Source organism: Xenopus laevis, chromosome 8S, assembly GCF_017654675.1.
Source record: "Xenopus laevis strain J_2021 chromosome 8S, Xenopus_laevis_v10.1, whole genome shotgun sequence".
Taxonomy (NCBI): domain Eukaryota; kingdom Metazoa; phylum Chordata; class Amphibia; order Anura; family Pipidae; genus Xenopus; species Xenopus laevis.
Window position 1 is genome coordinate 8198776 of NC_054386.1, and position 12253 is coordinate 8211028.

The 12253-nt window shown below is 40.6% G+C and overlaps 1 protein-coding gene across 3 annotated transcripts in view; it reads left to right on the forward strand.

Moving 5' to 3' along the window:
* Nucleotides 1-11515, forward strand: part of LOC445838 (hypoxia-inducible factor 1-alpha-like) — a 36175-nt gene extending 24660 nt beyond the window's left edge. The window contains exons 12-16 of one of the 3 annotated variants that reach the window (XM_041574998.1): nucleotides 1230-1600; nucleotides 3066-3174; nucleotides 4999-5125; nucleotides 6360-6407; nucleotides 11090-11515. In XM_041574998.1, the coding sequence (XP_041430932.1) occupies nucleotides 1230-1600; nucleotides 3066-3174; nucleotides 4999-5125; nucleotides 6360-6407; nucleotides 11090-11193 (759 nt within the window). In that variant the 3' untranslated portion in view covers nucleotides 11194-11515. Of the gene's footprint in view, nucleotides 1-1229; nucleotides 1601-3065; nucleotides 3175-4998; nucleotides 5126-6359; nucleotides 8103-11083 lie in introns of those variants that run through there. The other 2 variants (XM_018232015.2, XM_018232016.2) reach the window with 2 other exon arrangements.
* The last annotated feature ends 738 nt before the right edge of the window (nucleotides 11516-12253 follow it).

Consider the following 12253-nt stretch of genomic DNA (forward strand, 5'->3'; position numbering starts at 1 on the left):
CCGAATCCTGGATTCGGTGCATCCCTAAACCTTACAGAGCATTTATTTTTAGATGAGGTCAGTGACCCCTGTTTGAAAGCTCAGAAGAGTCCAAAGAAGGAAAGTAATTTAAAAACTATAAATAATGAGGACCAATTGAAAAGTTACTTAGAACTGGCCATTCTATAACATACTAACAGTTAATGTAAACCTCTTTAACCCTACTGAATTGCAATTGGATGAATTAGGACACCAACTGCGAGTCAGGCCTGATCCCCACTGTCTGTGCCCTATCTCACTTGTAGCTGAGTGGAGCATTGTTAAGGTGGCCATAGACTCGAAGATCCGCTCGTTTGGCGACATTGAGCGGATCTTTCCCCAATATACCACTAACGGCACGGCTATATCGGGGGTAATTCGAACGTTCGGCCGTATGGCCGAACAATCAAATTACGATGCGCCAAGTTTAAAAATCAAACCTTCCCGATCGATATCGTGGCCAGATATCGATCGTGAAGACCCGTTGGAAGCCCCCATACACGGGCAGATAAGCTGTCAAATCGGTCCAAACAACCGATATCGGCAGCTTTATCTGCCCATGTATGGCCACCTTAAGTGCTATTCACTTCCAGAGTCTCGTAGAAAGGGAAAACCAACTTGTTGTATCAATTCCCTTGTTGTGATAATAAGATGCTGCACACGCAGGTGTCTGGTTACTGTTGCCAATACAGTGTACCTGTTTAGAGGAGTGTAGTAAAATGTAGTTGTGCAATTGTTATCTGATGATATTCACATGCCATTTTGGGTTTTTATGGCTTTATTTCTACTGGGTTGTTCTAAATAAGTAGAAATATGTGCTTAAAAAAGTGTTGGGCTTTGGCTCTGTAACGATTGCTTCACATTCTCCTTCCATTGTTATTCCTTTGCAGTCTGGTGCATGGTTTTTCGTTTATCTTCTCTGACCCTGTACGATCTTTTGTTTGGGTGTGTCTCTTTATTTGCTTTGCTTATAGAATAGCCAAGTCTCCCTGTCATTTTTATTTTATTTTCACTGCACATTTAGATCAGATTTTTTTCTCAGCTCCGTTGTGGAAGATGCCTGTAAAGCAAAGCTAATTAGTCCAGTGTTTTGCATTACTGTACTTTTCTGTAACATAACTGCCATTATGCTTTATATACTCTCCTACATTTGAACATGTTACTGCACCTTCTTTGTCATAACTGTGCTCTTTTGTATATAACTCTTACAGGAAACTGATTTAGACTTGGAGATGTTGGCACCATATATTCCTATGGATGATGATTTCCAGTTGCGAACCTTTGACCAACTTTCATCTTTGGAATGTGATTCATCAAATCCACAAACCTTCCAGAGCATGAGCGCTCTATTTCAGTCTATATCCACCAGTGATTTCAAGCCTGAGGATGCCATGAACGATCTTAAAACCATTATTCAGTCACCTGTTCATGTGATGAAAGAGTCCACTAGTGCTCCAGCATCTCCATACAATGGAAACAGAAGCCGCACAAGTTCACCAGTAAGGCCAGCCAAAGCAGTGATGGATACAACTGAAAAATCACGTCCAGGAACTCCAAATTTACCTGTTCAGTTAAATAAAAGGTAAATAAATGAATTTGGATTCATTGATAAAAGCTGCATAAATGATTTCAGGATGGGCAGCTGAAAACAGAAGTGGCGTGCGTGGGCAATAGGATGCTTGTGTATTCTAGTGCACCAGCCTGTTCCTGTAGTCAGATATTGGGGCAAATTCACTTCAGGGCGAATTTTCACCAGCGAACACTCCGGCACACTTCGTGCCACTTCACCAGGCATAAATTCATTACCACTACACTAATTTAATAAAATGCAAAGTTGCGTCTCAGCAGCCCGAACGCTGGCAAAGTTTCAATATCGTTAATTCGTCAGCATTAACATTTCTAAGTGATCTTTAGCTAGCGTTCATTTCTGCCTAGTGAGACTTCGTTAGAACTCTAATGGTGGCCATACACGGGCAGATAAAGCTGCCGATATTGGTCGTTTGGACCGATTTAACAGCTTATCTGCCCGTGTATGGGGGCTTCCGACGGGTATTCCCGATCGATATCTGGCCACGATATCGATCGGGAAGGTTGGATTTTTACCCGACCCGTCGGAGCCCCTTGGCGCATCGTAATACGATCGTTCGGCCTTACGGCCGAACGTTCGAATTACCCCCGATATAGCTATGCAGTTTAGTAGCATATCGGGGAAAGATCCGCTCGTTTGGCGATGTCGCCAAGCGAGCGGATCTTGGAGTCTATGGCCACCTTTACACTTAGGTCAATTTGAATAGGGCAGGTACATATAGGTCATCTACACGTCTTTATTAGAGATGTTGGTGCAAAAACTTGAAGTGGCCACTTATTATTACAAATGTCCAAGGAAGCAAAATAAGGACAAATAAGATCCTCTAATGCCCTACACATGACCCCTCTCTAAAACAAATCTGGCATGCGCCTCAATTGTATGGAAAAAAAATGTTAACACAAAAATCTTTAATAGTTAGAACTTTTGAAGAAAATACTGATTTAAATAATGAAAAAAGCCAGAGTTTTTTTTACAACTTTTATGACTTCGGCATACAGGATATGATGTCACTGACATAAGATTGTATAGCTTCAGCTTATCAGTTCGCCAGATCTAAGGTGGTGAAGGAAGCTGGCGAAAGAGGCAACACTCTGTAAAATTCGCACTTTAGTGAATTTGCAGAGTTACGATTGTTCTCCTGAGTGAAAATTCGCCAGGTGATAGGTCACAAAACTGTGCTAGCCATGGTCTCTTTTACTTGCGAATTGTCCTCTACGCCTGTTAGTAAATTGGCAATGTCCCTTTGGATTGGGTTTCTGGCCAAATTTTGCTAGCGTCGGCCACTTCACCCTTTAGTAAATCTGCCCCATTGTATCTTATGCTCTGGAGACTGTCTGTGTCTGCACCAGTGAGTTCACTGAAATGTGGCAATACCTTCCATTTTTTTGCCTTGTTTAAGACCGTAAAACCATTCACACATTTTAAGAGTAATTTTTTATACAATGATGTTCATTTTTAGGTGTGCCGTATTGGATGAAGAACTGAATCCAAAGATGATTGCGTTACACAATGTACAGAGAAAACGTAAAATGGAAAGCGATGGCCCACTTTTCCAGGCTATTGGAATTGTAAGTTTGACTTTCATAAAAAAATGTCTCAACCAAATTTAAAAAATTTAAGGAATTTAAATAGGAAAGAAAAAGTAATTCTAAGCAACTTTCCAATTAAAGTTGTGTCCATGTGTGGAATTGGTTAAGTAGCTCGTCACAATCGTTTTCACTTCTCTGGTAAAGTCAGTTCTAGAAAGTGCTGCAACTGTTCTCTAAACCTATTTTGCAGTAACTTCCCTGTATATTTAAAACAACTGCTAGACCCCTCTGCTCTGTAATATATCTGTTTTGATAAAAGAAGACTTTTTTAGTTAACAGGCAATATCCATTTCCTGTTCTTTTACTAAGACTTTTTTTATCTGTGGAATATTTTAAAGTAATTCCGAAGCCTTCACTAATTATGCACCGGTTAAAGGGGAGCGGTCACCCTAAGAAATAATTCCAAATTCTTTTCGATCATGTTAGTTCAGCAAAATAAACTTTACTTATACTGTATTTATTATTTAATTTTTTTTTTTCCTTCTGTCTTGGAATTACACAATCACAGCAAGCAGGCAGCTGACATTTTGTGGACACGGTTATTAAGGGAAATTGTGTACCACCCCAAGATCTTGTGAATGCACCAGAATGGGGGAACTAATGTCCATGTGCAGTGCCCTACACAATTATAGAGCCTGAGGAGGGAAGGGGGAATGTGGGAAGAGCAGCGACATCTAAGAAGTGCAGAATGGAAAGTGAAAGTAATTGACTGCCCCGCCTTTATGCCGCAGGTATAGAGACAGGGCAGGTAATATTTGATTGACAGTTCAGATATTTAAACAACTTTATAACAGGTATGGATGTTTTAATGAAAAAAAATGTTGTGATCCCGTATTTAATTTGCAAAGGACTTTCATTATGCAGCTTTTTATGTGTAAGTGACAGGTCCACTTTAAAAAAACTAACTATATGCTGTGTTTGACTATTACCGACCTAGTTAGAGCAATTATTGGTAAAGTACATTCGCACAGGCTCTGCCGGATGGGTTGGTAACTAGAGCCTCCCACTCTTAGCCAGCATTGTTGTAATAAAACAAATCAAACTGGATCTACAGAGTATAATGCAAGTCCCTTTAAAGGAGAAGCAAACCATAAAGTAAAAAAAAAAAAACCAAACCCTACCCTACAGAGACCCCCCCTCTCAGCTGCTACCCCGGGCAACTGCCCCGAAGTCTTTACTTACCCCTCAGTGCAGATTCGGTCCAGCGGAGTTCACGGGCACCATTTCCAGCCGCTTCGGAAATCTTGATGTCTTTGGCAATTCCTGCGAGTTTCGGTGGATGCGCAGTTGTCGCAAGACAGAAAATGGCTCCAACTGTGCATGCACCGATACATTGTTTACTTCCCGAAGATTACTGAAGAGAAGAAGATGTCACCCATGAACTCCATTGGACAGAATCTGCACCGAGGGGTAAGTAAAGACTCATTTGCCTGGGGTAGCAGCTATGCTGGAAGGGAGGGGGGGGTCTATGTAGGGTAGGGGGTTACGTGTTTTTTAACTTTAGGCTTTACTTCTCCTTTAAACAAGGGATATTCCAGTGTATGACCAGCCTTACTTGCAGCTAGATTCTCAAACAAGGGTCTCAACCACTCTCTCTTATATCTCCAGAATAGACCTGGATTTTGTAATATGAACAGAGAAAATGAAGTCATAAATGTACTTTATTGCATTGTGTGTATATATTTATGGAACATTATATTGTTGGGCTCAGTTGATTAAAAGTGAAACTAACCTGACTGCTGCATTGATCACAAATTTAGACCTGCCTTTAACACTTTATAATCTGACCTATTTCAAAACCAGGGTAGCCTCTTCCAAACAAATGTTGATCCTGGGCCAAACTCATCTCTCCTATGGAAACGTGTAAAAGGATCCGACTCGGACAGGCCCAGTAGTGCAGAGCAAAGAACAATGCTCTTGCTGTCAACAGGTAAATATATAGCCCACCTGTGTCCTTTGGGTAGTCAATTACCTTGAATTACTTTTAGGGTAAGGCCACACTGGGCGTTTTGGAGAGATTTGGTCGCCTGGCGACTAATCGTCTCGTCTTTGCGGCGACCGATCTCCCCAAATGCCTTCCCTCACTCTGCCACGGCTAAAATGAAAAAACGCTGACGCTAACCACACGCGGCGGTTCGTTTTCCGAAGTTGCCTCACGAGGAAACTTCGGGTGACTTCGGAAAACGAATAGATGTGTGTGATTAGCGCCAGCGTGTTTTTCATTTTAGCCGGCGCAGAGTGAGGGAAGGCGTTTGGGGAGATTGCCGCAAAGACGAGGCGATTAGTCGCCAGGCAACGAAATCTCCCCAAAACGCCCAGTGTGGCCTTACCCTCAAAGGAACAGTTCAGAGTAAAAATAAAAACTGGATATAGCTGTGCAAAATAACAAATGTTTCTAATATAGTTACAAAAATGTAAATATATATAAAAAATGTGTAAAAAAACAAACAATGATTGTGTACCCTATATTGTATAGCTGCAATGCATGGGGTCCATTGTGTATTCTGGTTTTAGGATGGATGATAAATTAAAAGGGAACTTTATAAAAAATAAAATGTAATATATGCTTCAGCATACTGAAACTTTCTAAATATCAATTAAAAATTCTGTACTGTTTCTGAAATAATCAAGTTTCTGTTCACTATTCCTCTCTCAGCATCTGTTTCCCTTCATTCTGTCTTCATGCAGCAGTTGGGTGTCAGATAATATTTGACCGTTAGATCCAATATATCTTATAGGGGGGCTCCTTTTGCCTAGAAGATGTATTAGAGGTCACTCTATTAAAATCACCAGACATCATGTCTCTCTACATGCAGGATTTGTGCAAAAGGCAGTTATTTTGTTTGTACTGGAATCAGTTATTTGAGTGAGCTCTAATTCATCTGCTAGGAAAGGAGCCCCCCTATAATATATTGTATTTGACTGTCGATGATTATCTGACACCCAACTGCTGCAAGAAGAGAGAATCAGATGCTGAGAGAGGGACAGTGAAGATCAACTTGATTATTTAAGAAATTATGTGGAATATTTAATTGATTGTATTTCAGCAGCTCATGTGTATATGGGGGGAAACTACAAGTTTTAAAATGTAACGTAGTGGCTGTAATTTTTTGTTTCACCCGTAAAACATCCTTTATTGTATACTTTTTTTTTTTCACTTTCAGATATGTCAAGTCAGTTGATTAGACAGTCTTTGGATGGAACTGGTCTTCCTCAGCTGACTGGCTATGACTGCGAGGTGAATGCCCCTGTTCATGGCAACAGAAACTTGCTCCAAGGTGAAGATCTACTACGAGCTCTAGATCAAGCTAACTGATTCCATATTTCCTCATCTTTTGGACACCTTCATCACCCAAATCAGTGTATTTATATTTTGTAGATCTGATATTAGAAGCCTGTCTACAGTACCGCTTCATTTTTTTATCTCTCTTCTCCTTCCTCGTCTGTCTTATTTCAACGTTTGTTAAGGGGGGCAAAAACGTGCAAGAACTTCTATCCACATACAAATGCTTCAAACTATATACGCAGGTTTCAGATGCTCACCTTCTGTTATGTTCCCTCTTTTCTGCTTTGGAAATTTACAAAGTTCTTCAGTTCTTTCAGCACCCAAGAAATACAAAAGATTATGTTCAGTCCAACCATATGTATCGTCGCATTGTAACTTTATTAGTTGTCAAGTTTTCTGTTCTTTTCATGCACAGCAAACCGTGCTTAACCAGCGGTGCATTGTAGTCGCAATCGCACAATTTATATTTTCTTAAAGGAAACAACAAATGAAATACCAGCAGTTCTTCATGCAATATATATATTATGCATTTTTAAATCTATGTTTTGGATTCTTTTTAGTTATTTTAAATCACTTCAGGCCTGAGATTTATCATTGTTGTAAGTCCTGCTTATTTGTTGCAGATTATTGGCTGAAGCTTCAGTGTAAAACTTTAATTACAACTGGAGATGGACACGAACTAGAGTTAGTAAAATCATTTAGTTAGACATTTTTTTTTTTTTTTTTATCAAAAGTTCATCTTTAAAAATGTGTGTAGACTGTGTAACCGCGTAGAATCCCTGCTTGTAGTTCGAGGTAGAGTCCTGCGCGGAACCAATTCTAAAACCCAAACCGCAACCCGCATATTTAGCCACTTTGATCCGCTACCCAACCCGGACTCGAAACTGCCTTATCCGCAACCCGCCGACCACCATTAAACAGGAAGTGAGGGTGTTGCCGCAAAAGTGGGCGGGACAGAAACCAGTTTAGTAAAATTTTAAAAGGAGTAAAGTATAGACAATATTACATAAGATAAGACATTTAGACAAGACCCGCAACCCAACCCGCACCTGAAAATCCTCCCCTCATTCCGCAAGGTACCCGCTTTTTTTGCGGGTAACCCGCAGGTCCCCGACCCGCTGCAGGACTCTAGTTCAAGGCGTTGATTCTAATTCTATCACCGTTTATAATAGAAATGTTCTCAGTGGCGGAACTACCGGGTGAGCAGGGGGTGCGAGGGGGCAAGGGCCGTACGGAGGGGGGCGGGGCCCGGCTGTGCGTCACGCACAAGGGCCCGCCCCCCTCTAGGATCGCCACTGAATGTTCTGCCTACAATTTCGGGATAGAACCAGATTCAGAGATGCGGAACTGCATAGGGCACAGAGTTGCTTGGTATTTGATTTCATGCACTTTCCCCACTATTGACATCTTTATTTTTTCATTAAAAAAGTTTAATTCGTATGACTTTGAGAATTTTTTTGATTAAAAAAAAAAAAATGTCTGTGACATTGAACAATGTTTCAGCGTGATTGTAAGTTACAGATTTGTGCAAATTGTTTTCCCATTTATGCTTTTTGCTGTTTGTGGTTGGATCCAACACTAAGTGTATCGTTTTATTACATCAATAAACATTATACGAGGACCAGGCCACACATGGTAGCAATTTTGTCCAAATATTTTTAAAAGGAAAAAAAAAATGTTTAGCAAGTGTATATTTTAAATCAATCTTCATAACCTTTCATTGTTCCTTATAATTAGAAAAAATGTTTAGATAATGTCAAAGCTTTTCTGTTGTCTATAACAAATATTTAATTGTAAGAGACACTTTATTTCATTTTGTGTGTGTAGTGGAACTGTTAGGGCAGAGACACACGCTCAGATTCGGGGAGATTAGTCACCGACGACAAATCTCTTCTTCGGGGCAACTAATCTCCCCGAACTGCCTTCCCGCATGTTAGAATGAAGCACTTGGTGAGCTTCGTTTTCCAACCTCTCCTGAAGTGGAAACTTCGGAAAATTAAGCGCTTCAAGTGCCATCCCACCAGCGAACATTAAACTTAAAATTTACATTTTGGAAAAATGGTAAATAAAAGATACAAAGCAATTTGAAAAGAAGTCTATATTATATGTGAACTATCTGAAAACAACTGAACTGAAAAGTGTGTTTGGAAGGTGAACAGCCCATTTAACTGCAGTGATCTACTTATAAGGGCAGAGACACACGCTCCGATTCAGGGATTTTAGTCGCCCAAAGGTATTTATAGAAATACTGCACTCTAGTAATGCTCCACTAGATGGCGCCTCTAGTACAGGATTGAGCGTCAGACTCCATGGGGCAAATTCACTAAAGTGCGAAGCGCCTAACGTTAGCGCAAATTCGCCAGCGTCATGTCATTTCGTTACTTTGCCGATTTACCAACGGGCACTGGCGTAAATTCGCTAGCGAAGTGGACCTACTCTAGCGCTTCTTCGCACCCTTACGTCAGGTGAAGTTGCGCTTTGGCGAAGGATCAATGTAACTACGCTAATTCACTAACTTCACATTTTATTGAACGTTACCTCCTGCGCCAGACTTGCCTTCGCCACCTCAGACCAGGCGAAGTACAATAGAGTAGATAGGGATTGCTTCAAAAATAGTTGAAATTTTTTCTAAGTCCCAAAAAACGCTGGCGTTTTTTCCTTTTTGATAGGCTGAAAAAGATCGTAAATTTTTTTGGGGGTACCCTCCTTCCCCCCACATTTCCTAAGTTATGGCACATAAACTATACTGTGGGCTCATGTATAGGGCAAAATAACAACTCTATTTTATTTTATTAAGGTTTCCCAGGCTTGTGTAGTGTAATGGATTTGCTGCTACATATACGTCCATTCAACTTTAACTTGGCGCCGTATGCAAATTAGGCATCGCTAGCGTAACTTCGCTTTGCTTGACAAATTGACGTTAGAGCAAATTCGCTACCGTTCGCCTCCCTGAGCGCAAATTCGCATTTTAGTGAATTTGCGTAGCGCTGGCGAAACTACGCCTGTGCGGCGAAGCTGGCGCAACTTCGGATCTTGGTGAATTTGCCCCCATCCATGACAAATCATTGGCTTTACGGTGTTGTTAACTAGAGCAACTGGCTGAGTGAGGAGATAAGAAACTGTACTTCACTATAGCTTGTAGGCCTCAAGTCTTCTTTTCATAGTCTTCACTATTATAACTTAGAAGCATAAGTAAACTAGACTTGTTTCCTTACTGCTTGGCATCTCACCCTGTTTCCTAGGTAACCAAATGCACAAACATAAAATTAGCACTTCCGACTTTTTCGGTCTAGAAACCATGGAGACCAAGAGAGCTGGATAAAAGAAGGCAGAGGTTTGGCGGACCGATAATGCAATGTAGAGGTAAACAAGAATTCTGTGTTTTGTATAATTGGAAAGAAGAAAATGTATCGAACAACAGAGAACACGGTCTAGGCATTTACTGTAAGTGGGAAGTGCAGGGGTTCTTTGCATCAACATTTTCCATTATGGTTATCAGTAAGGACAAGCTGACCTGTCACAAGTGGGCAAAAGATTCAGTAATTAATCAGAGAGGCGAGGGTGATCATGTTTGTGTTCACTTACTCTTGAGCAGCGATCCACAACCAGTGGCCTTTGAGCAACATGACTATGAAGATTTTCATTCATCCAGGTCATAGTATATCTAGTATAGGTCAATCTAAAAACAACTGGACTTGCTGAGTGATCAATGAAGACGTTTCACTACTCATCCGAGCAGCTTCTTCAGTACAACTGACTGGTGTGGGAAGTTCTCGGCATATAAACTCTTCCACTAATCCAATCACAATGGCACATTGTAACTCTTCCAAGAGGTGAAATCTGAAGAAACTCACAGAGGTGTTGATTCTGTGTAGTTGTGATAGGAGGAGTTGCATGACACATTGGATAATCCTATCACAACTACACAGAATCAACACCTCTGTGAGTTTCTTCAGATTTCACCTCTTGGAAGAGTTACAATGTGCCATTGTGATTGGATTAGTGGAAGAGTTTATATGCCGAGAATTTCCCACACCAGTCAGTTGAACTGAATAAACTGCTCGGATGAGTAGTGAAATGTCTTCATTGATTACTCAGCAAGTCCTTTGAGCAACATGTTGCACTCCGACCCCTTGGATGTTGCTCACCTAAAGAAGGTGCCTTTTTTTTAATTATTGGCTTGGGGGCAGGTTTTTGCCAAACAGAGCCTCTTGTAGGCTGCCAGTCTGCATATGGGCTACCAAATAGCCAGTTACAGCCTATATTCGGCACACACAGGAACTTTTTGCATGCTTGTGTTGCTCTCCAACTTTTTTTACATTTGAATGTGGCTCACGGGTATAAAAAGGTTGAGGACCCCTGCTCTTGAGCTTCAAGTTCTGCTTTATCACACATGAGCGTTCATCTAATAAAGTAAGTGTAACTGTAAGAGTAAAAAGGCATCCATCCATTAGTACAGGTTCTTGCATCAAAACCTGCTCCTCTATGCACAAAACTAACAGTATGCAGGGTGTACTTTATATAATTAATATATAATTTATATATGCCTCAAGAAGGAGATATTACCAGAGCTTACATTGCAGCAACACATAACTCTGACTGGTCTTCCTCAGCTGACTGGCTATGACTGCGAGGTGAATGCCCCTGTTCATGGCAACAGAAACTTGCTCCAAGGTGAAGATCTACTACGAGCTCTAGATCAAGCTAACTGATTCCATATTTCCTCATCTTTTGGACACCTTCATCACCCAAATCAGTGTATTTATATTTTGTAGATCTGATATTAGAAGCCTGTCTACAGTACCGCTTCATTTTTTTTTTTTATCTCTCTTCTCCTTCCTCGTCTGTCTTATTTCAACGTTTGTTAAGGGGGGCAAAACGTGCAAGAACATCTATCCACATACAAATGCTTCAAACTATATACACAGGTTTCAGATGCTCACCTTCTGTTATGTTCCCTCTTTTCTGCTTTGGAAATTTACAAAGTTCTTCAGTTCTTTCAGCACCCAAGAAATACAAAAGATTATGTTCAGTCCAACCATATGTATCGTTGCATTAGTTTTCTGTTCTTTTCATGCACAGCAAACCGTGCTTAACCAGCGGTGCATTGTAGTCGCAATCGCACAATTTATATTTTCTTAAAGGAAACAACAAATGAAATACCAGCAGTTCTTCATGCAATATATATATATATATTATGCATTTTTAAATCTATGTTTTTTATTCTTTTTAGTTATTTTAAATCACTTCAGGCCTGAGATTTATCATTGTAAGTCCTGCTTGTTTGTTGCAGATTATTGGCTGAAGCTTCAGTGTAAAACTTTAATTACAACTGGAGATGGACACGAACTAGAGTTAGTAAAATCATTTAGTTAGACATTTTTTTTTTTTTTAATCAAAAGTTCATCTTTAAAAATGTGTGTAGACTGTGTAACCGCGTAGAATCCCTGCTTGTAGTTTGAGGTAGAGTCCTGCGCGGAACCAATTCTAAAACCCAAACCGCAACCCGCATATTTAGCCACTTTGATCCACTACCCAACCCGGACTCGCAACTGCCTTATCCGCAACCCGCCGACCACCATTAAACAGGAAGTGGCGGTGTTGCAAACCGGAAGTGACGTCATCAAAAGTGGGCGGGACAGAAACCAGTTTCGTAAAACTTTAAAAGTAGTAAAATATAGACAATATTACATAAGTTAAGACATTTAGACGAGACCCGCAACCCGACCCGCACCTGAAAATCCTCCCCTCATTCCGCAAGGTGCCTGATTT